This window comes from Triturus cristatus, chromosome 7, assembly GCF_964204655.1.
Source record: "Triturus cristatus chromosome 7, aTriCri1.1, whole genome shotgun sequence".
Classification (NCBI taxonomy): domain Eukaryota; kingdom Metazoa; phylum Chordata; class Amphibia; order Caudata; family Salamandridae; genus Triturus; species Triturus cristatus.
The window spans coordinates 1,279,324,590-1,279,349,762 of record NC_140590.1 but is presented as its reverse complement, the minus strand read 5'-3'; the positions used below and the strand labels follow the sequence as shown (position 1 = coordinate 1,279,349,762).

At 43.9% G+C, this 25,173-nt stretch overlaps 1 protein-coding gene across 2 annotated transcripts in view; it reads right to left on the bottom strand.

Moving 5' to 3' along the window:
- Window positions 1-25,173, bottom strand: part of PPP4C (protein phosphatase 4 catalytic subunit) — a 240,833-nt gene that overhangs the window by 26,410 nt on the left and 189,250 nt on the right. For both annotated transcript variants that reach the window (XM_085618825.1, XM_085618824.1), the window contains exons 6-7: window positions 22,746-22,919; window positions 11,274-11,400 (exon numbers count right to left, since the gene is read on the bottom strand). In XM_085618825.1, the coding sequence (XP_085474951.1) occupies window positions 11,274-11,400; window positions 22,746-22,919 (301 nt within the window). The remainder of the gene's footprint in view (window positions 1-11,273; window positions 11,401-22,745; window positions 22,920-25,173) is intronic.

Here is a 25,173-nt window from a genome sequence, read left to right as displayed (position 1 = left end):
GGATACTAAATTTCTACATGAACACATGATTTTAATGGGTAAGACCCTTTATTTGACATTTTATAGGAATTTTAAATTGAAATGATTATTGCTCCCAACGTATCTTCATATAGTATTTTATGTCATTGTATGTTTGTATGTGTGTCTTTTATGATTGAAACATCGAATAAAGACTGATTTGACTGAGTATATGCAGTACCAAAGTGATAATGTGTACATGGGTTGATTGCGTATAGCATGGTGTGGGTGCAGCACGCCTTGTGTTTCTATTGAGTTTGCGCTTAAAACCATGCACTTGTAGCATCGAGCCTGGACCAGCAGAGTCAAGTGTCTGTTTGTAAATAGGATGACCAGATATCCTGGATTTTCCAGGACAGACCTGGTTTTTGGGAGATTGTCCTAGGCACATTTTAATACATTAAAAACATGCCCCTTTTTTTTTTTTGTTAACAAGGTACTAAACTCCTCTTAATTACTGCTGCATTTTGAGTCGACTCAGTGCATCAGTAGAGTTAACTTGTGATTCAATAAGAGAATCAAGGTGGAAATGTGAGCATGCATGTTTTAAGTAATGTGCATGTTCCCATTTACACTGACCATATCTTGCACAATCACAGTGTAGACAGAAGTGAGCCCTGCAGATGCACAGCCTCGCCTGATTATGTAACACAGCAGTATTTAACTGGAGCAAAGGGCCATAGATGGACTCAGCCAAAATCCAGGCTCCGCAGCCTTTCTCTGTGCTTCATCCCAGCATGGGTGATAGGGGAGGGAGAGTTATTTAATCGTAAAACAATGTATTTTGGGGGTTTAATCTTAACCATGCGTTTCACAATCTTAATAGCTAAGCTGATACCAAAAAGGGGGCCCTGAATGTGTTTTCTTTCGTTGTGTTAGGGAATTAAAATTATTCAAATTTCTGATATACTTGCATCTCAACACAATTGACGCCCCACAGAAACTTATGCTTGCTTATCCAGTTCACTGGTAAGTCACTGACATACCACATATTTCCACTACACAACTTCACACCACACAATTCCACAACAAACAATTCACCACATCTCCCTCACACTCCCCATCTCCCCGCTACACTCACACACTCTTTCTGCTCCTGTCACAAGTTCATTCTCCACTTCCTGCACAAAGTACCTATCCCTCTCTATCTTCCTTTCTATCTATCCTGTGCAGCCCTCACCCCTATTTATTCACCATGCCATATAATTACACTAGCCAAATCAACTCCACACCACTCCACAACCAACAATTCCAATACAACCCACATAATTCCACACCACATACATCCACTGCACTCCAAACCATAACACGCGAGTAAAAAAACATTGTCATTTACAATGACAATAGTTCTCTCGTAAATGAGACCTATTGCATTGCAAATGATTATTGTGTTTCCCTAGTAGGTGGTGAGCCAGTGGGCTGCTTTAAGGGTGGGGGGGGGGGGGGGGGGGGGGGGAGAGGTGTTGGTCTGTAAATCTTAACAATTACAAAATTACGTTATGTGCAATCTTCTTTGCCGCATCCCTCACATATTGTGCTTATTTTATGTACAATGAAATTCGCCTCAGGAGGGTCAACTGACTTTTTTCCACTCCCTCTTTTGTACAACAGAGACTAGAACAGGAGGGTGGAATGGGGCATATAACATGGAAGGGGAGGCAGGGAGACTACCTACAAAAATGCAGTTATACAGGTCTCCAAATAAATTCAATTAATTGCCAAAGCTAATAGTTCTCGCCAATGTCAGATGTATTGGCTTGGTTGATGTAATTTTAGCCACGTTGTATATCTTTTGTAGGATAATGTTTGCATGGTAAGGTATTGCCTGTCAAGTGTATAGTATGGTGTGATACGGTCTTAATTTGAATAGTAGGATATGGTCTTGGCAGTCATTGTATGGTATGGTCTGTCATTGTATAGTATGGCATGGCTTGTCAGGGTCAGTATGGTATGCATGGTCCATCTGTATAGTATTGTATGGGCAGCCACTGTATAGTATGGTATGGTCTAGCCGAGCATTGCACAGTATGGAATAGTCTGACCTGTCACTGCACAGTAGGCATAGTGTGGCATAGCCTGCCATTTTATAATATGGTATGCTAAGGTATAGCCTGGCATTGTGTAGTATGGTATGGCCAGCCATGGTTTAGCGTGGCCCGCCGTTGCATAGCAAGGCATGACCTGCTATTGCATGGCCTGCCATTGAACAGCATGGCACGGCCTGCCACTGAACAGCATGGCACATTGTGGCCGGTCATCGTATAGTATGTTATGGCCTATCACTCTACAGTATGGTATGGCCCTTCATTGTATAGCATGGTATGGCCTGGGACTGTATTGTATGGTATAGTATAGCCCACCATTAAGTAGTAAGTTTAGTATGGTATGGCCGGTCGCTGTATGGTATGCCACTGTAGAATATGGCATGGCCTGCCATACAGCATGGCATGGAAAAGGCCGGTCACTTTCTAGGATGGTATTGATCTGTCATTGTATGGCATGTCATTGTATAATATGGCCTGTCATTGTATAATAGGGTTTAACTATGGTATAGATGTTGTATGGTATAATCTGATTTGTGATTGTATTGTATGGCTTGACATTGTATAGTATTGCATGGACTGTCATTGTATAGTATGGCCTGCAACTGTATGGTATGGTATGGCCGGTCACTATTGTATGGTAGGGAAGGTCCATCATTATATAGTAGGCACAGGATGGTATGGCCTATCATTGTATGGTCTGTCATTGTATAGTATGGTATGTTTTGGCATTATATAATATGGCAAGGTATGGCACTGCATAGTATGGCCTGTCACTTTATAGCGTGGTACGGTGTGGTGGGTCACTGAATAGTATGGTATGTTGTAGAAAAGTATGGCACGGCCTGTCACTGTATAATATGGCACGGCCCATCACTATAAAGCAGATATGGTACGGTATGGCCTGTCATTTAATGGTGGTATGGTCTGTCATTGTATAGCATGGTATTGCTTGCCATTGCATAATATGGTAAGGCCTGTCACTTTATGGAATGGTATGGTCAGTCATTGAATCGTATGGTATGCTGTGGTATAGTATGGAATTGCCGGTCATTGTATGGTATGACCTGTCACTGTATGGAATGGAAAGGCATGTCAAGGTACAGTCTGGTATGACTTGTTATTGTACAGAATGATCTGGCACTTTATGGTATGCTATGGCACGGTATGGTACAATCCATCACTGTATATTGTGGTTTGTGATTGTACAGCATGTTCTTGTATACTATGGTATGGTCATATGGTATGGAACAGACTACACTAACAAATTACCATACTGTACAATGACATACACTAAGTTATGGTAGGAAGCACATTAGGAGCGGTCAACCAAGGACAAAAGTGTTTTACAATGTAATTTTCATGCTAAAATGTTCTATCCAACCCACAACCGGGCAAACAAACTAATTTAAAACCCACCACGGTTTTTCCATAAAACATTTTAATCATGCCCAAGATATCCTATAAATCATGAAAAAAGTATCAAAAGCACTTTGTTACAAACTAAACGAGTGACTGCTTAACAGTCGATAAGACAAAGCCATTAATGTATTTTGAAATTGTTAAAAGCGATACAATCTTGTGACCTTCTGGTGTTGTTCATTCTGCACCAAAGAGTAGAAGGGAAGAGGATGAAAAGTAATAGGAAACAGGAGCACAGGGAACAAGCAGGGAAAGCCACAGCACGAGGAAAACCAGGAGCAAGACAACTTTAAAACTAACACAATTGTATTAAGTGGTGCAAGTAGAAGGAAAAAAATAATCCAGAGACAGATGGTGGAAACAGCAGGAGGATACTCCCAAAAGAGAAAGCTGTCTTGCTCCATGCTACAGGCACTGGGGAAACACGTAAACAGAAAATGAAGGCAAACAGACGCCAGCATGTACTGACCAATCAGGAGCCAGCAAATCAGTGGCAGCTCCTCTGCTAAGGCAGAGGAGTGTTGCCCTACTACTCTGCAGCAGTAAAAGAAAGGAAAACATATAATAACGTAATATTAATATTTAATTTTGTTCTCCTGCAGCGGCAGCTTTGCTTGAGGGGGCAGGGCTGCAGAGCAGGGGAGGAGTAGTAGAACCCTCCTATGTGCACACTGTTTTGGGCGACCTGAGAGGGCCGGCCAAACAGTCAGTCATGCACACTTTCCCTGTTCTCCATGCAGGCTGCATTACAGCCCACCCCTCCACTACCTGGCTGAGCGCTGCGTCACGGCGCTGCAGCATTGTGATTGGTAAGGGGAGCCTGGCGGTGCTTCCTGTTTCTGGAGTCGGACGCAGGAGAGTAGCAGCTTAGTCACGAGACCCGGCGGCAAGGTAAGTTATTTTTTCACCATGTGACCCGCGCCCTTAACCCACCAGAGAGCCATGCCCGCTGCCACTGCAGCAAATAATAAGGACAATGAACCCAACAAGAGGCAACCTAAAACCTCTGAAAGCGCGCAGGCAATGGAGCATTACTTGGGCCACACTTCAAGGAAAGGACAAACACACAAAGAGGAAGTGAAGCCGGCATGCTTTGACCAAAGAGAAGTAAAGAAATTAAGAACGACGAAGCACACCAATTATAAGCGATAGGGGACTATAAGCCCCTTCCTTATAAAACAGTGCTTGAGCAGTCTCGGGCAAGCGCATGAATCTTAAAAAGTTAAATGCTGCAGCTCCAAAAAAAAAAAACACACTACCTTTGGCAAAGCCAATTTGTCTGGCTTTTTAAAAATACCAACAGTACCCATGCATCTTACATGCTGTAATACATAAAATGCCCCGCACACAAATACATAAGTATCATGATGGTAGGGGAATTGACCATGATGACAGCAATGGGAGCGGTCCAATACCCGTAGTAGTAGTGATGGTGACGCTCGTGGTGGTAATGGAGATGCGGGTTTAAATTGTAGCATTGATGGCGGTTATGGTGGTAGCAGTACTAGAAATGGTGACGGGGTGGTGGTTGTGATGAAGGCAGTAATAGTGGTGGTGGAAATTGTAATGTGATAGTAGATGTGGTAGCTGCCAAGTATAAAATGGAGTTGGCACAAAGGCTGCTAGGTGCGCTACACATGAAATATGCAGCCTGGCAGTACTAGCTGGGGAGATGCTGGATGCTTGGAAAATGAAGGATTTGCCCAGCAGCCCTGGCAGTGAAGAAGCCAAGTCTCATAACAGGGCTCATTGCGCAGATATTGAAGTGACTAGGTAAAATGCAGTCCCCATAGAGAGGGGATGATAACCTGCACAATACCTAGCAGGCTGATCCAATTGTGATCACCCCAACAGGACTAATAGCTTAAAGCAGCTAACCCCATGCCCCAATCTACGTATGATGTATAGTGGTTTGAACCAACATGTCAATGGCACTCCACGTGCATAGGTCACCCAAAATCCCTCTCTGCATGTATGCAGGTTTTAATGTATTTTTTTGAGAAAATAAGCGGCTGGTGGAACAGCTAAAGCAGTCATTAAAGGAGACCTAAAATAACAACAGCTGAAGGACCAAACACGAAGTTGCAGGGCCCGCAAATCCAAACTTTAGAGTTGTCACAAAAGTGGACACAGAACAGATCAACCGACTTCACAATGATGCATTAAACCTTCCAAAAATATAAAAGGGCTCCACCCTCTGAGCCTCTTGCACTCAAAGAAACAGTTGACCAAGAATGCTTAAAATACACTGCAAGACGGAATAAACAGCAGTACTGTGGGGCGGGACCAAAGTTTGAGCAGATCACAGATAAGAAAGATGGGCCCAGTCAGCCTAGCCATGTCTTATGTAAATAAAATCAAAGGACCCTTCTCTCCCAGGAAAACTATAAAGAAATATCACTAGCAGCTAATCAAATTTGCCAAAAATAGATTTAGTGTTCATGGAAAGTTGTGAAGACCTGCTTAATGCCCTCCATGAAATCTTTAATCATTCGAACCGTGAAAAAGAACACAAAGGAAAGGCTCATTCCATAGGAGACTATAGCGGCCTGGGTATATGAAAAGAACTGTAAGCCAGATTTAGCCAAATGAAAGATATAAATGCACTTACAAAATGGGAGGCGTATGGCGAATGTCCGAGACCAGCATGACTGGGCCAATCCTGCCCGTCTTCCTAGGTCACTAGATGGTCCACTGGAGGACTGTATGGTAGCAACTGAATATCGTTTTATGGAGGCTTTTGGTACTTTTGAAGGGGAGGTGGGGCGAAGTCAGCAACATGGCCAACAATTAGCACTCTCCGAGAACACCCATAAAAGGGAGAATTGCTGCTTTAGACTTTAAAAGGAAACTGGACTACGTTAAGGAAGTAGAGCCCTGATGGCCTGGAGGGCTGATTCCGAAATCAACTTGTGTCTTAGAAAAAGGGGAGTAGGATTCAATTAACTGAACACTAGTGGTGGGAACCTGCTGATGCTGTACACAACTTGTCTTCATTTGAAACCAATACATTTGAGGGCACTAAATTTAACCCAAATGTCAAACAACTTAACATCCTGCAGATAGGGCTTCCTCGGCATGTTGGTGGTCCCCTCGCGGATCCCAGTAGAGTTCTTGCTGGAAGAGATGAATGCAGCTAGGGGCTTAATTGGGTCCACAGGATGTGTCAATACAGCAAGTGGAGGAAAATGGAATTTCTTATTGCTTTCACTGCTTGCCGAGACAGCAAGGTTAGAGGAACATATGTTAAGAAAGAGCAGTTTTATACACTGACAATAGGGAATTATATTTTGCTATGGTTGGTGAGCTAAAAACTGAAAGTACTGGTTAACAGCAATATTGTCCCCACATTTCTAGAAGCTCATAACACTTTCAGGATAGTGATTTTTTTGCGTGGTTTCTTTACATTTAGATCTGGCTTGATAGCGCAGCTGACTACAACACTACTATTATACGACCACTACTTTAAAATATAGTTAAAGTGAGCTTTGGCTCCACCATGAAGAGTATCTGGCACCTCATGCTATTGCCACATCATGTTGCGTGCTTGCACTGCAATGCATAAGGGGCTATTTTACTTCTCAATTTGAATGATGTTTTTCCAGTTTAAACCACACGGAAGATTTTTCTTTTTTCTTTTTCTAACTATTTGTAGTCAAAACTAGATTAAATGGACTTTGCTGGCATGGTTTGCTCTGGCAAAATTCCAAACACTTCCCAGTAGGTGTGTTCTGCCCCTGAACGCTGGAGAATGCTGGACTACACCAAACTGGCATATTTAAACTTTAGGTAAAGAAATAGAAAAGCTGTTCAGAGAACGGCACCTAAGGCATAAAAGTTGGTTGTGGGGTGTTTGGTGCAGGGGTGTCTTGGCATCAGATTCTTCTTACCGGCTACGGAGATACTCCAGAAAAGGGGCTACAGGAGTCGTTGAGACTCAAGGCAGGTCAGGGATCACCAGATCCCAGGTCAGGATCGCACCTGGAGAACTCCTCGTGGTGGTGGGCCACTCAAACTTGGGCCGTGGGAGTCTGGTGCAGACTCGCAGATTTGGCCGGAGCCAGAATCTGTTGGTGAGCAAATCCGGTGCTCACTGGAGTCAAACTCTGGTTGGGGAAGTCAAGGCAAGGCAGGTCCTCCGGGTTCTTGGGGGGGCTGCAGGACACACCAGGGTTTCACTTGAGCAGGTCGAGGTCGGGACAGGCCGGTAGGGCAGAGCCAAATCAGTTGGTGTCCTCCACTTAGTCTTTCAGCATGCTCTTCGGTCCTTCGTGTATCTTCTTGTCTAAGGAGGCATGGTTCAGGGTTGCCCCTAAATACTACATTTAGGGGTGTTTCAGGTAGGCACAGGTTGGGACCAATGGGTCACTTCCTTGGGGTGGGCACACCCTATTATGCCACCCTCCAGTGGAAGGAGGCCCAAGCCTCACTCTGGTTGGCTGGGTCCCGCATCGTAAAGATGGAGGGGACAGAGCTGTGCTTTGACTCGCCTCCCCCACCTGAGGGGTGGGGTTGGCAAAGGTGGGCTCACCTCTCCTCCTATCTTGGTTTTCCCACAGATTCTCCCGCCAAAAGTAGGGGGCAGAACCAGTGGGGACCAGTTGCTGGGAGCAGCAATAGGCCTGGGTCAGCTTCTAAAGGTGGCAAGCCTTTGAAGCTTATCCTTCGTGGACTCTGCTGTAGGATGGATTAAGCCACGCCCTATTTACAACACTAAGTTAGCATAAACGAGATCATTGTTAGCAAGCAAGCTTGTCGTTTCTGCTGCGCTGCACACAACACTGTTGTTGTTATTCATTTTAGAAATGCTGACTCGACTTTGCCTTACAGGATAACAAACTGTTGTTTCACATTCTTAACCGTGAAATGTGCCCTTGGTCTGTACATCATGCAAAGAACGAGTCTGGGTCACTAGAAGGTACAGAGTGTTGTGTTTAGATTGATCGTACCACTTGTTAGACATATCATGCATACAGCTGCCAATATCTGAAGGACAAGCGTCTTTAATATTGCAGAACAGTTTGGTTTTACATTTATACACTGCCCATCCTGGGGGAGGCGGCGCCGGCGGCTTGGCACCTCGACCCAGGATGCGCTTTGTTTCAAGACCCGGAGAGCGGCAGGGTCTCGACCCAAGGGTCCAGAAACATGTCTGGTGGTGGCAGCTGGCGAGCAGCCACTCAGCCAAGACACTCGAGTCAGGTCATTTTTCATGGGGAATCTCTAAGAAGCCCTCTGAGTGCATTTTTCATTAAACCTAACGGCTAGGGCGGTCAACCTCAAAACTGGGTAACTGGGTTCGAGTCTCGGCAAGGACGCTGAACATCCTGTGATTCTGGGCAAATCACTTAATCTCGCTGTGCCTAACAAAAATTAATGTGTCCTCATATAATGCAACTGGTGCTATGTAAAGTGCTCCGATACGCGATTCGGGCCAAGTTTGCGCTATATAAAACTCTGTAAAATAAATGTAATTTTTCTTTTTTTTAAGTTGGTTTGAAGTGCTGAGAAGTTTGATATCAAACTTCCCTGTTTTCAGTAAAGCCATTATGGTGCTTTGGAGTCCGTAATGGCAAACTCCCATACCATATACTCTTAATGACATAAGTGCACTTACACGGTCTAAGAATGGACATAGACACTGTAGGGCTCATACACCTGTACCCTCACCATTGGTATAGTGCACTCAGCTAAAGGGGTGGCTGACCTATGCCATAGGCAGTGGGCTGTAGGAATGGCACACAGGGATGTGTGCCATGTCGACTCTTCACTGTGTTCTGCACCAAAACATGCAGCCTGCAATGGCAGTGTGTGGGTGCAAAGGGACAGGGACTCGAAGGGTGGCTAAACAAGTGCTGAAGCACATAGTGAGCTTCCCTGGTCACAGTGCCCTTGGTACTTATGGTATCTTTTACAAGGGACTTGCATGTGGCCATAGAGTTGCCCATTCAGGTGTGCAACAGTACAGGGAAAGAACATAGGCCCCGTGTACCTGGTTGGCAGGAACCCAAGGCACACTTAGTCAAAGAGCAGCAACAACATGGCAAAAAGTGGGGTGCAAGTGGGCGGCAATCATGCAAAAAAGGGGCACTATCCTAAAATCTTGTATTAGGAAATTTGGGGACAACTACCAGATTACGATTTGCCAAACTAAGTTGTCTGCCAGGAACATACCACTGGAATATAGACCTCATTGCTACAGGTCCTGATCCATATAAAGCCCTGTGACCTGCTCACAGGGCCTTAGACATAATGCGCTCTCTCCCTGGTAACCAGTGTAGCTCGAGTAATTCGGCTGAGACCGACTGGTACTTAGCAAGGTCTGCTATCGATCTGACTGCTGCATTTTGTACTGTTAGCAGAATGTTTAAAGGAGATTTGTTTAAGCCAAGATAGAGCACATTACAAGAGTCAAGCCTGGAAGATATGAGAGCCAGAACCACTTGTTTACGCCCAGATATTGGAATGAATGGAAAGAATTTACAGAGGATACTATTTATGCAGAAACAAGTGGAGACAGATTAACCTGCTGGTCGAAGGCCAGATCTGTGTCCACAATCATACCTAGATTTGTTAACGAGTTAGAGGGCTTCAGCAGTGATCCCAGCATCTCTGGCCACCGGTTGATAATCCATATGGATGGCTGATTGCGAAACATTTGGAGCTCTGTCTTGTCTCCATTTAGTTTTAAACAGTTATCTTGCATTCACTTGGCTACTGTTATCATACAGTGGTTGAAATTGGCGAAGACTAATTGTTTTTTTAAATCTAGACAATTATTTGGGTGTCATCCGTGTATGAAACTGCCTGTAGTCCAAATGTCAGATTCAGTTTTGCTTGTGGGGATACATATAAATTGAATAACGTTGGGCTCAGGGAAGATCCCCGAGGAACCCCACATGGCAGGGAGAAGGAGTCAGACTTGAATTGGTTGATTGTCACCATCTGAGACGCATCTGTGAGAAAGGATCTTTAATCCCTAGATCCTTAAGTCGACCTATTAGACTGGACAGGGAAGACTGTATTAAAGGCTGCGGGAAGTCCAAAAGGATCTGTACCACAGCCTGACTTGTGTCAACCACTGATCTGATATTGTCCACCGCTACCACCAGTGCAGCTTCCATGCCGCGATTGCTCCTAAACACAAAACAGACATCCAACATAGCATGTGCCTCGATTTGGGACATGAGCTGTACATTCAGATGCTTTTCCAGGATCTTTGCCGGTACAGGAAGCAAAGAGATGGGTTAGTAGTTTGTTTTTTTCCCTTTAATGCAGTGGGTTTCCAGATATGGCTTTTTCAGAAGAGGCCTAACTGCAGCTTGTTTGTATAGACTAGGTTAGCATCCTGTACTAATAAATATTCATAATAGAGGTCAGGGTAGGAGCAATGGTATTGGCTACTACACATTATATTTTGAGGACAAGTCTCAAAAGAGGACCCCGACCTTACACTATTGAGATATAACTCAATATGCTCCACTATCATTGGGGTAAAGGATGTTAGCTGAAGGCACCCCTATTTCATCTTGGCGCTCTGGAGCATGAGGTCCAGAACGTGATTTAGAGAGTGAATACATATGTATTTCATTCGAAGGTGGATCGAATTCCCTGTAAATCGTAAAAGAAATTAGTCTGGAAATAGCTAATGATAAGCCGACCAGGAGTCAGGTCTGCAATAATCACCTCGGAAACAGAAAGGAAAGTCACTGGATTCCAGACATGTGTAAGGCCATACCAATGGCAGAATTTTTACTATATAATGCCCTTAACAAAACAAATGCTCAATACCTTCAGGGTCAGACCACAATAGGTCACACATTGGGCCATCGTGGGGCACCTCCTGCTTCCGGTCTATCGTGCGGATCTGGTCCAGGGTCTGGATAGATGGGGACAGGCCACCATGTACACAGAATATCTGAGGAGTCAAAGTAAAAAGGACTTTAAAAAGGTTATTTTTGGACAAACGTACAAAGCTCTTTCCTACCTACTGAAACTCAGACAGCACACAGCTAGTACAAACCAACAAGTCAAAACAAACGTAATAAATTAACAGCCATCGCTGGAAGGTACACCAGCACTGAAAAAAAAAGTCCATTATCGGAAACCACGAAAGTCCACGAAGACACTAGTCTGACACCTGCTAATTTCCTGCTATTTACATGATCAGCATAATCCGCGGGTTGTAAACAAATAACATTACTCACTTGTAACATTAGACCTGAATCTTCCATCACTCACAGGGATGCACTCAATCACCACCTTTAGACTAGAGCACCATGAAAAATGAAATAGCCATGTATGGGGTAATTAATGTTTGAGGACAGCTGGAAAAAACCTCTTTGCACACATCCTATCATACCATAAGTTGTAATTGCATTAATATAGCACAAACTAGCTGATGTGTTGAAGTGCTCTGCAGTGAATAGCACACTACTCAGGAACGAAAAGCTAGTGGTTAATTCAATTCTTTATAGTTATATTGGGATAATCTTATGCACTCAAGGAAATTATTCAATGGATTCACTTCAATTTCTTTGTGGGAGGTCAAATGAATAGGAGTTAGTTGTGATCAATAATGGAGGCTTTGTTAGATCATGCAAATGTTTGGTGGGATGAATGGATAGGCTAGAGGAGATTAGGTATGAATACATTGCAGGGATATAGTTTAAAAAGAATGGTTGTGATTAGGGAAGGGGGTGTGGGCAATATGCAAAGATCTATTAGAGGATAAGACAGGCATGCAAGTAAGATATATCCGAAAGTAGAGGTATGCAGAGGATGTAGGAAAGGAATGGGTCACTTGAAGGAAAGAAATTCTGGGGATCAATCATAAATCGGGGTTCATTTTTTATGCAGGGTTAACTGAGAAAGGCTTTTTAAACTTAAATATTAAAGAAACTACTTTATCTCATGGTAAGGTTGGCGAGGTGCCTTGGAATCTACAACATGCGCCAAGCTGCTAGCCACACAATTTAACCAGTCAGCGTGACACTCATTAATTTACAAGCTTGCATAAAGCATGGCAGGTGTTATGGAGAGAACAAGTGAGGAGAAAATCTAAAAACAATGCAGTTTGACACTCCAATTTCATTAGAAAGCAGGCAGATCATTGGCAACAAATAGACTATGGAAATTACCCAGGAATGCCAGTTTCTCACATTGACTGTGCCCCTGGACATCCAGGAAAGTAACTAATATACCAGTAACTCATTCATGCTACTTCAGTCCTCTCAGGAAAATGAATGGGAAATCCGGCCAATAGATTATCCTGGAGAAAGTATGTCTCGAGAAAGCTGTGCCACCGGGCCCTTTTTAAGTGTTCATAGACAACCTATGTTTTTAACTTGACAATCATGCAAGACAACTCCATTTCACTTCTGGTTCACATTGAGATCAGAGCTGTGCTACCAAAGTGCAGATGCTTGGTTTTTTTTTGTGTGTGGGATTTCAACCAAGGGTGGCTACTGCCCTCTGTACCTGGTTTATGCAGTGACCAACTGAGGAGGGGATGACTAGTCCAGAGATTCTGGCAATTTCACCTGTATCCCAGTGGAAGCACATTAGCTCTTTGCAGTACAGGCCTGTCCATGATGAAAAATGTGTTTGGCTCACAGCTGAAATTGTGGTTCTATTTTAGTGGGGAGGTGAGCGTGAGACACAGATGGATATTTTCCATAATCTAAAGGTTGCGATTCGACTCAGGAGTCATTGCCTGCACATACACCCTTTAATGTTCACCTTCTTGAAATGTTGTACCCAGTAATAGGATGGGAGGTTTCCAGCCCATATTCATTTGGCCAGAGTAGGTTTCCCCCTCCACTGGCTATAACTCGTCCATACCCCACTTCACCTCACTTAGCAACAGGAGTAGATGAAGGTCTCAAAGGTGAAACTGAACTACGATTTCAGATCCCTGCATAATCTGCCCAGCAACATGATGCTCCTACAAGACTGCAACATTTAAAGATTTGTCAGCTCTTTCAGACTGGTTAGTTCTGGCATCAGGCATTGACCACCAGAGGAATAGAACTGGACCCCTAAAGTAATTGTCTGAACTGTGAGGAAGCCATCACACCAGTGTAGAAGAAATGAACAGGGACTGGAGAGGATTGTCCGCTTGACAGTAATACTCACTCCAGACTAGGCCTAAATCATCTTGACTATTCTAACCCTCACGATTTGAGATATTGTTTGAAGCTGCAGTCCAGCCTAGACCATAGTGACCAGACTACCAGAGGAGACTGGTAACTGCAGTGAGTACCTTGGATCCGGTTGATGACTCAAACAAAAAACAACCCTCTTGAAAACAATCGGTACATTTCAAAATACCAGATCCAAATGGAAGAGAGACAATTAGGAATCTACTGAGAGCTATCCAATTATTTCCCGCAGTCCTACATCATAATGGGCCTTTGTGCTCTGGACTCAAGCTGATGGGAGAAAGTCCTTAACCGGACACCTCTGACCCAAAAAAAGGTGTCGGTCTCCTCCTACCAGGAGAAACCTTCGACTTTTCTTAATGATTATATTGGGGGTGATCATGGTTGTTTAGTTGGTGGGTTTAGGGGCTTCATATTTATGTGGTGCCACTTTCTAGGACTAAATTCAAAGACAAGGCCCTTTATTCCAGCTCCCACAGCCGCGTGGCCTGCTTGCAAGCAGCCACCAACCAAAGGCCCACTGCCCGCCATAGGATAACATTGGGCCTAACGCACTCTGCACCCGGCTGCCCCTGTGCCGATGAGGGTGTAACAACTGTACCTACCTGACCCTGGGAGACCCCAGAGTTTATGCCCAGAACCTTAACTCTGCCAGTCGAGCACTTACCCAAAAGCCGATAACTCACTTTTCTTCCATAGGGTAACATTGACTGGTTTCATTTGGAAATTCTTCTAAGTGTCGAGTTTTGAAACTTTAATATATTCACTAAAAATCAGCCGGTCAGCGAAAACAAAATTACTCACCTGCTATCAGGAGAGATCCCAGTGCTGGATCTTGGTGCCCAGCACTGACCCTGAAAAGTAATTACAACCGTACTTACCGCTAACTTGATTTTATGGCATGACACGGATGCTAATATTATGCAAATTCTCCTTTATTGCCAGAGCTCAGCAGTAACAATGAAGAGAACATAGAACTTGTGAACATTCTGTAAAACAGCATAAAGACTGTGAGCACACAGCCATCATCCTTATTTGTTGCTGCTGCTCGCAGAGATAAAAAGTAAGATCGAGTGAAAGGAGATACTTATAAGTATTCATTACTAGCGTTATGATTGATTGTTTGTAACCGTTATTTGTACATGACTGGGTCCTATTGACCCCATCATGTCTTTCTTCCCTTTCCTCAGGACCTCCCTTATGGGCTTCTTTCTTACTCCCGTGTCAATGTCGGTCTTTTAAGCCTTTCATCTGTCATTGTTATGCTCAATATGCCCATTTATACCCCCTTGCCGCAAGAATTTTCACTCTTTTAGTCTCCCCTTTTCTCGCTTTTCATTATGCGAGTTTCAAACTTTACCCGAGCGCTAGCCGTTGCCTAGCAGCGCCTTGATCGGCCCGCTCCTTATACGCGTACACACCCCGCCATGTAGCACGAAGCCTACCGTGTAGCGCGAAGGCCGCTCCGGTCTAGTCTTCTCTCACCGGCGCATTCGTGCTGCCTCCCCCGTCTCAGTTAAGCCACCATTAGCGCTTCCTCCCCAACGCTGCCGAAATTGCTTTTTTCTCTTTGCCTCGCGAGCACCAATGTATTAGAGGAATGCCCCTTAGAGACAACCACGCACGTCGGAAACGTGCGTGGTTGTCATGGTTTTTTTCTTTATCAACACTTGTCAGTTGCTCCCTCGTATCGCCTCGGTGAAGTGCAACTGTCATTACGTTTTATTTACCCTCGAGGACGACTATTTTTGAATCTTACTGCACGAATTTACAAGCGGATCCTCAGATCTTTATACCTTTTTACACGTATTTTACCTTCTCTGTAAAAAAAAAAAAAAAAAGGGGGAAGAGGAGAACTACGGTAGGAGGACCTATTTAACACCTACTAGCCTTTAATATTACATCAATTCGCTGATAAGCGGAAAAGACAATTTCATTAAGTTTTTGTCGACTTTCTTCTATTATGTCTTCCTCTGACACATCGCTGGAAACCAAACTAGACCTAATGGTTTCCAAGGCCATGGACTCCTTCAGCGAACGTATAAATAAAAGATTTAATGAAACTATAAATAAAAAATTTGACATTCTCACAAAGGCTTGGCCCTCTACTAGCGGAGCACATAATCTTAACCCCAAAGAAGGGACAGTAAAGGTCCCAAAGAAAAGATCCGGAATACAGCAAACAGAGCAAAAATCTAAAAGAATTAAAGTCTTATTAAATACGGATCGATCTCGCTTTCAAGGCGGAGACCAGAATGATGCCCAGGGCATCTCAGAAGGGCAAGATTCAGGCCTACAATCCCCTATACAAGTTGACAGCGACGAGCAATACGAGGCGGAGATAGATCTCATGCTCCTCGTCCTTTGATTCGGACATCAAGGTCCAGGAAAAGAGTTCTACTGTCAACACCGAAGAGGCAAACAAGACCTCAGGATCAAAAATGGGTATCACTGACCCCTTTGGAGAAATCATGTTTGATCCTTTACTAATTAAACATCCCTTTTCTCCCGAATGGATACAGTCACAACACGTGGCAGACTACATTAGCTTTTGGCTAAGGAGAGAGATCCCGAAGGAAGTAAGGTCTAGACTAAGATCAGAATGCCCTCGACCATCTCTCCCAGAAAAAAAAAAAAAAAAAAAAAATCTCATTCACACCTGAACTTGACCCTAAAGTTGTTGCGTTCATAGCCAAAGGCGCAAAGGATCCAAGGAAAGGGATAGATAAAAGTCTTAGATCTTGCCAAGACCGCCTAATGGACCTAACCGGACCTCTAACCAAAATTTTTGATATGGCAGAGAACGCATATGTTGGTGGCATCCCTGTTGACGCGAAGGAACTTCGCGTATGGATTCAAAGGTGCATTTGTCTTCTCGGCAATGCAAACACTGCCATTTCAACTGAAAGGAGAAAGGGTATACTCCTCAAAATAGACCCCAAACTTATTGAACTGGCAAACCAAGAGGCAGGTCCAAGCTCTCAAGGTCTCCTTTTTGGAGAAGATTTTATCCGTGATATGGCAAAGTACGTGGGAGCTTTTAGCTCCATACAGAAATCTCAACGAGAAATCAAAAAGGTCTTTCAGGATAAAATTTTTGGCCGGGCCGGGAGAATGCGGGGTTGATTCCCTGGCCGTGGACAATCCATCCTTCCTGGGACGAGGAAATAGATTCCAGCAATCACATTCCTACAGAGGTCACTCCTTCTTTCCTCAAAGACAACGCTTCAGAACAAGACCCTTTCGAGGCGAGAGGAGGAGCAGAGCCTTTTCATCATGTAGGTCTATCGATAGACCCTTCAGATACCCCTGTAAAAGTGGGAGGGAGACTAGCCCTTTTCTCTGGCAATTGGACACTAATAACACAAGATCCCTGGGTCTTACAAACAGTTCAAGGCTACAAAATAGACTAAATAGGCTTCCCTTTCCAAACAAAAATTCCTCACGAAATAACCTTTTCAGAAGATCAGAAAAAACTAGTGTCCCAAGAAGTCCAAGATCTTCTAAACAAAGGGGCTATAAGAGAGAGCTCAGAAATAGGCTTCATCAGCAATATCTTTCTGGTCGAAAAGAAAGACAAAACCCAGAGACCCGTAATAAATTTAAAAAATCTGAACAGTTGGGTTTCCTATCACCATTTCAAGATGGAGGGAATCCATCTTCTCAGAGATGTTTTGAGGAAAGGGGATAGGCTAACACGTCTAGACTTAAAAGATGCCTACCTCACAATTCCGATTTGGCCACCTCACATGAAGTTTCTCCAGTTCACCTGGGAGAAAAAACTTTGGTAATTCTCAAGTCTTCCTTTCGGCCTGTCATCAGCCCCTTGGTGCTTCACCAAGGTCTTACGTCCGGTGGTAGCCTGGCTAAGGGAAAGGGGAGTAAGACTGATAATCTACTTAGACGACATTCTTATTATGGCCCAGTCCGAGGATCAAATCCGTCGACACACGAACCTTACCATTCACCTTCTGGAGCATCTAGGCTTCATTATAAACACAAAAAAATCGTGTACTACCCCTCTACAAGAAACCCAATTTTTGGGATTCATGGTAAACACCATTTCGGGAGAATTAAAGCTACCAAGGGAAAAATTAAAGAAACTCAAAAAGGAACTCAAAACGATCCTCGCCCTGAAATTCTTTCCTTTGAGACTTCTAGCGAGAATTCTGGGTCTCCTCTCCTCGACCATTCAGGCCATATTCCCGGGCCCTCTCCATTACAGAGCCCTGCAGAGACTGAAGGCGAAAGCCTTGAAGTCGAGTCTTTCCTACTCTCAGATGACTTACCTAGACAAAGAATCGAGGAAAGAACTTATTTGGTGGTTGAGGAATGCAGAGGCGTGGAATGGCAAGGCCATCTTCGGGGACATACCAGACCTGATTATAGAGTCGGATGCGAGTTTGCAGGGATGGGGCGCAACTTGCGCCAACCTTTCCACAGGGGGGCGGTGGACTCTAAAGGAAAAGGAACTTCATATCGACTGCCTGGAACTTCTAGCCGGTTCCTTTGCGGTTCGGAGTTTTTCGAAAAATTCGATCAAGTGTTCCATAATGCTCCGCATGGACAATGTCTCTGCGGTAAGATATGTCAACAGGATGGGGGGACCTCGTTCGAAAGGTCTGAGCGAAATAGCGAAGGTTTTCTGGGACTATTGTCTGGAGAAAGGTCTGTCGGTCACGGCAGAGCACATCCCAGGCTTGAACAATCATGTGGCAGATTGGTTCTCGAGAAACTTCAGGGACCCGAGCAATTGGAAGTTGGACAGGAGGATATTCCTTACCATCCAACAACAATGGGGCCCCTTCCAGGTGGACCTCTTTGCAGACAGACTAAATACTCAGATGACCAAATTTTTCAGCTGGAAGCCGGACCCGCTAGCATCGGGAGTGGATGCCTTCCTCCAGAACTGGCAGGGCTTAAAACCATAAGCCTTCCCGCCCTTTGTAATGCTACCACGCCTTCTCTCACATGCTCGCAGATATCTTCAGAGCATGGTTGTAGTAACTCCCCTTTGGAGGTCGCAAGCTTGGTTCCCGGTCATCCTGGAGATGGCCATAGACTTCCCAATCCTGATTCTGTCTTTCAATCATCTCCTCCTAGGCCCACTGGGGGAAGTTCACCCTCTTCTAGAACAAGGAATCCTAGTCCTGACGGCATGGAAGATTTCAGGCGACAATGGGAGTTCCCTGGCCTTTCGCTCAATGCTTTTAGACTCCTATCTGAATCATGGGCACCTGGAACAAGGAAAGCATATCGATTGGCATGGAACAAATGGGTTCGCTGGTGTCTTCAACGACATTTCGATCCCGTTTCAGCTGATTTAGTTCACGTTCTTAATTTCCTTTCGGAAAGATTTGCCTCCGGCCTTAGTTATAGAACCGTAAATGTTTATAGGTCAGCCATTGCGGCTGGCCACTCTCTAGTTGACGGCGTTTGTCAGCCAATCTCTTTTAACTAAAAAGATTATGAGAAGCATGCGGGTTCTCAATCCCCCAACTCCTAAATACTCTGCACTTTGGGACGTGAGATGTATTTTACAGCGATTTCCTCTTGGGGAGATAACTTCTCTTTCTCTCAAACTTATTTCCTACAAACTTACTGTCCTACTTTGTTTGGTCTCTTTTAGGAGAACATCCGATGTTAAAGCATTAGACATCTCCTGCAGATCTTATCAACCAGAGGGAGTTTGTTTCTATCTTAAAAAGAGGACTAAAACTATGTCTGCGTCCATTTTCTATCCTTTCTTTCCTGAGAATGATTGTCTATGTGTTGTTAAATGTCTTAAAGAATATGAGAAAAGAACTTTTGGTATAAGAGGTACTGAGACACAACTTCTGATCTCCTATAGACTTCCTCATAAACCAGTTTCTTCTCCTACCCTCGCGAGATAGGTGAAAGAGGTGATGCGTGAGTGTGGTATCGATATTTCTATTTTTGGCGCACATTCCCTTAGAGGGGCCTCTGCTTCCAAAGCCTTTATGCTTAGTGGTGGATTACAAGATATCCTTAGAGCCGCTGACTGGTCGAATGAAAATATGTTCAAAAAATGCTATTTTAGACCTATCAATAATGTGATTGACAGTGTGCTCAATTCACTTTAAACTTGCATAATGTTGGCCTCCGTGTCATGCCATAAAATTTAGATTTTTCACAGCCTGGTGGGCAGAAAATCTGGATTTTATTAAAGACACGGAGGCTAATATTATCCCTCCACTGTGTCTTCCCTCCCTAAGGAGACTTTGTTACTTTAATCTATTTATTTCTCTCTTTCAGAATAGAATCCTTTCGTTTTTTGGATTATTGCAATGACTCCATCGATATTTAGAAGATTGGGATTCACTGTTCTTTTTCCTGGTTTTCGCAGCTTCGAACAAAGAAGGATGATGGCTGTGTGCTCACGGTCTTTATGCTGTTTTACAGAATGTTCACAAGTTCTATGTTCTCTTCATTGTTACTGCTGAGCTGTGGCAATAAAGGAGAATTTGCATAATATTAGCCTCCGTGTCTTTAATAAAATCCAGATTTTCTGCCCACCAGGCTGTGAAAAATCTAAATTTTCCTCCATAGGATAACATTGCCTGGTTTTTGCCAGAAATCCTGTGTCGATTTTTGAAAGTTACAAATATTCCTTAAAAATCGCCTGTATAACAAAAACGATTTCTTTCAACTGTTTACAGGAGATGCACCAGTGCTGGATCCAGGATCCAACATTGAGTAAGCAAAAGTAACGATAACCCTACTTACCTGCTAAGTGAATTTCCTCCCATAGGATAACATTGGTGATTCTATTTGAAAAAGGCTTCAAGTGTCAACTTTTAAAATACAATAATATTCCTTAAAAATCATACATGTAACCCAAACGTATTTACTTACCTGTGTCCCAGGACTGATTCTAGGATCCAGTCCTGTGGTTAGAAAAGTAATCCTAAAAGTAATTAATTGCATTTACTTAGAAATTCCCATTGAGCTCAATGTTATAATTGGGTTTGAATTGTGTTGCCTATTGCAACAACTAACTATTACATTCAAAAGTCTATTGCCTATTGAAAGTATTTAACTAAAGCATCTCATTCTGAGAAAGTATATTTTGATACCTATTGTTGGTTCTAAAATAAAACAAGCATATATTTTTTATATATAAACCATTGGCCTAGAGTTCAGTTATTGAGTGTGTGAGACCATTTGCTGACTGAGTGTGCAACAAATGCTTTCCACTGTCCTCTGATACTGCCTTACTGCTCGACCAAGCTACCACTTTAGAGAGTAAGGTTATATCTAACTTTAGCCTCTGCCAAACCTCTGGGGACTGTGGACTCAGTGCACACTGTACCTATTTGGGAACAATATATACAGAGTCTCTTTCTTACAGACTTCAAATTAGAGTATTTAATGGTATAGAGATAAATGTATTTTTTGGGGGAGGAACGGAGCGAAACATCCAAAACCTAGAACAGCCATTAAGCACAATATTCAGCAGCCACCTGTCTCTTGATACTTTTTTCACTATTCCAGATCACTCTCCCACCGGAGTGATGAACGTAAGAGGGGAAGTGGCGATAACTGCTTGGCTGGTTTGCCTGCAGCAGTTGGTATTTCATAACCACTTCTTCCTTTTGAGTACTTAGAAGCTAGAAGAAACTTTGATGCTGTGGTTATTGTTGCTGCCGCCGAGTTGCTTGAACCCTCTGTTGCTGGTAATGCCCACTCATAGGGTTTGTATTGGTGTTTCATATACTCATTAAGTTTATCTAGGACCACAGCTTTCATCGTCTCCAACTCTGCCTTCACGAACTGTATTTCATCTCCCACATGGGTTCCAAACAGAGTGGTTCAGAAAATAGGTTTAGCACTGCGCCTATGGTTTTAAGCCAGTAAGGTAGAGTCATGGAGAGTGACAGAGCCAGCCCATGACAGCAACTATAGGAAGACAAATCAGCTGAGCCACAAGCAGTTCTGATCGCCTGGTTGGAGACCATTAAACCCTCTTGTAGAACCTCTGAAAAATCTTCAGTCATCATGAGGTAGTTTCTCCTCAAAACGTTCCGCAGGATCGATCATCATAGCACCCAAGTGTGGCAGCAGCACTCTCAATCTTCATGGCAGTTGTAAACATGCCACAGAACCTCCTACCAATAGCATCCATCTATCTGCTTACTCTCCTTTTCAGGGGGTACTCAATGTTTAGGATGAAGTGCTAAGGTACTTTAAACTGTATGTATGGCGCAATTTTAAGTGATGAGATGTTGCCCAAGATCTGCTCGATGCTACATCTTTAGTGGTGAAAGCTTTAATACCAGTTAGATCAGAAGTGACGTCTTGGAGACCCGGACCAGTGATGTTTCCTGGTGAGGACTCATAAAACGCCTCACTGAAGTCTGGATCTTTCTCCTGAAGCGGTCAAACAACTCACAGGAGTTGAGGGTCAGTATGAAGGTGGCAAAGCCGAATGAGGCCACATAGGTTATGGTGGAACTGGAGGTATAGGCAAGGCAAGACGAGGACCTTCTGGAGGAGTACGCAGCACTAGTTCAGCAGGTAGCCATATGCACTAGAGATTGAAACTGGTGAGGGAGGCAAGGACCGTGCTAACCTGGTTAACCTGGCAAGACAGCTCCTGACTATGAATAAGTCCTTGAGTAGACAGAGTCTAAATGTACTTGCCACCTCATCTTTCAAACCAATTCCGCAGACTCCTGGAAGACCTACTCAGTGAGACATCCCTTTGAAGCAGAGCGCCTCCTCGGCAACGATACAGGCTTCAACATAGACCTTAAACATTTAAGTCGACACATCTGTCTTCCAACGTTAAACCAGGCAACAATGGTGAACAGGTTGTCACTGAAGTTTCATCCATTTGATATCATACCACACTGCTGAAAACAAAAAGCTATTGATTTCCCCGTGTGATACTCTTCTAGCCCAGATTTGAATTAAATGATTACTGCCTCAACCTACTGTGCAAGAATGAGACTCAGTGGTTCCTTTTGTTACTGTGTCCTCTACATAAAATGCTCTGCTCTGTTCAATCAAATGACAGAGGCCCGTCTAAAGAGGAGCCTACTCTGCAGTCAGACAGATGTCTGCCATCACGGCTTACCTTTCCATCGATGATGGCAGACAGGCTGAGGTAGTCAAAGATTTCGGTGCAGTACCGCCATACTGTGACTGAGCCATACTTGCGCAGGCATTCGTCATAAAAGCCATAGACCTGGGTAATCTGTCGGCTCTCGTGGTTCCCCCGAATCAGGGTAATACGGTCTGGGTATCGCACCTGATGAAAAGAGGAGAAAAAGACACATGAAATGTTACATATTAAGAAAAGGGAAGGGCAGAATAAGGAATGTTGGTAATTTGGGTCAAAATTTAGAATTCAAATAGAGGACCAAAAGTAAGAGATGCAAAAAAGAAAAGGAGGAGGAAGCATAATATATATAGCACCAAAGAGAGGGATTAGGTATAAAAGAGGAAGGCGGGTGATCCTGTAAATGAGAGTTGAGGGGCAGCATATAAATACATCAGTATAAAATAGCATCTAGGAAATAGCCCCGGTTCCTCTGCCTGACTCATTGTAACAGCTATGTAGAGACATGTATTTGAAAGCATGGGAGAGGCAAATTTCTTGCCTGCTCTAAAGCCTAATGAGATTGATACAAGATGCAATGCAACCTAACCGGCCCACAAATACTACCTTCATTGCAGTACCCAGGTTAATTTATTTTTTATTTTCTTTAATAAAAAAAAAAGAGAAAAGGAATATGCTACTTACCAGTATGCATCTGTTCTTGGCATGTAGAGCTGCAGATCTACACACTTTTGCATAGATCGCCATCTGGTGTTGGGCCCGGATATTTGCAGTTTGTTTTTCCTCTTGGAAAGTCTTTGGAAGTCACGAGGTCGGTGACTCCTCCTTTGGTTCGTATTGCGCATGGGCTTCGGCTCCATCCTCAGATTGTTTTTCGCCAACAGGGAAAGATGGAGCGTAGTAATAACAGTGAAGAAACCCATGTGTGTTGTATCTAAATAAGATAGACTGGAACAGATACAGGTAGCCGGGGAGGCGGGTGGGCGTGTGTAGATCTGCAGCTCTACATGCCAAGAACAGATGCATACTGGTAAGTAGCATATTCCGTTTGAGGCATAGGAGCTGCAGATTACACACTTTTGCATAGACTATATAGCAGTTCCCAATCTTAGCGGCGACCACCGGTATCTGTTGCAGTGGTTTGAAATAGTGTTTTTAGTACAGCCTGGCCCACAATAGCTTGTTTTGCACATCTACACAGTAATGTTTAGTGAAGGTGTGCGGTGTTGACCACGTAGCTGCGTTGCAGATATCATCTAATGGGATGTTCCCTAGAAAAGCCATAGAAGCCCCTATCTTTCTTGTAGAGTGGGCTTTAGGGGGGAACAGATAGCGTGCGTTTTGCTTTGTGGTAGCAAATCTGTATGCATTTTACAATCCACCTAGCTATCCCTGATTTTGAGATGGGGTTGCCTTTATGAGGTGGAGAGAAAGAGACAAACAGTTGCTTTGTCTTTCTGAAAGGTTGTGTTCTCTGGATATAGTAAAGCAAGGCCCTTTTAACATCCAGTGTGTGTAGAGCCCTTTCTGCAACAGTTTGAGGTTGCGAGAAAAAAAACGGTAATTCTACCGATTGGTTTAGATGAAAGGGTGAGACGACTTTGGGTAGGAATTTTGGGTTGGTACGGAGGACAACCTTTTTGGAGTGCATTTGGAGAAAAGGTTCTTGTATAGTAAGTGCTTGTATCTCACTGACCCTTCTGAGGGAAGTGATGGCTACAAGGAAAGCTGTTTTCCATGTGAGGAATTGCAGTTCGCATTTATGCAAAGGTTCGAAAGGCGGTCCCATTAGCCTTGTGAGAACTATATTTAGGTTCCACACAGGTGAGGGTGGCACTCTGGGGGGGGGAATTATTCGTTTTAGGCCTTCCATGAAGGCTTTAATGGCAGGTACTCTGCAAAGTGATAGGTGCTGTCTGTTTTGTAGGTAAGCGGAAATTGCTGCGAGGTGTAGCCGAATGGATGTATATGCTAGGTTGCACCTTTGTAGATGGAACAAATAGCATATGATGTGCTGTATAGATACGTCTAGAGGGTTGATTGTGTTGTTATGGCAATAAACAACAAATCTTTTCCACTTTGCAGCGTAGCAGGCTCTAGTGGTAGGGCGTCTACCTTCTCCGATGACGTTCATGCAGTCAGGGGGAAGGTTAAGGTATCCGAATTCTAGGATCTCAGGAGCCAGATCGCAAGGTTGAGCTGAGCTGGGTCCGGGTGTCTGATCTCTCCATGGTTCTGGGTTAGGAGGCATGGTGAGAGGTGTAACTTTTGGTGTGGCACTACAGAGAGTTCCAGCAGCGTGGTGTACCACGGTTGTCTGGCCCATGTTGGAGCTACTAGAATCAGTGTGAGAGAGTGCTGTTGTAGCTTTCGCACCACTAATGGATTTAGTGGGAGAGGTGGAAAGGCGTACGCAAATTTGCCTGACCAGTTCATCCATATC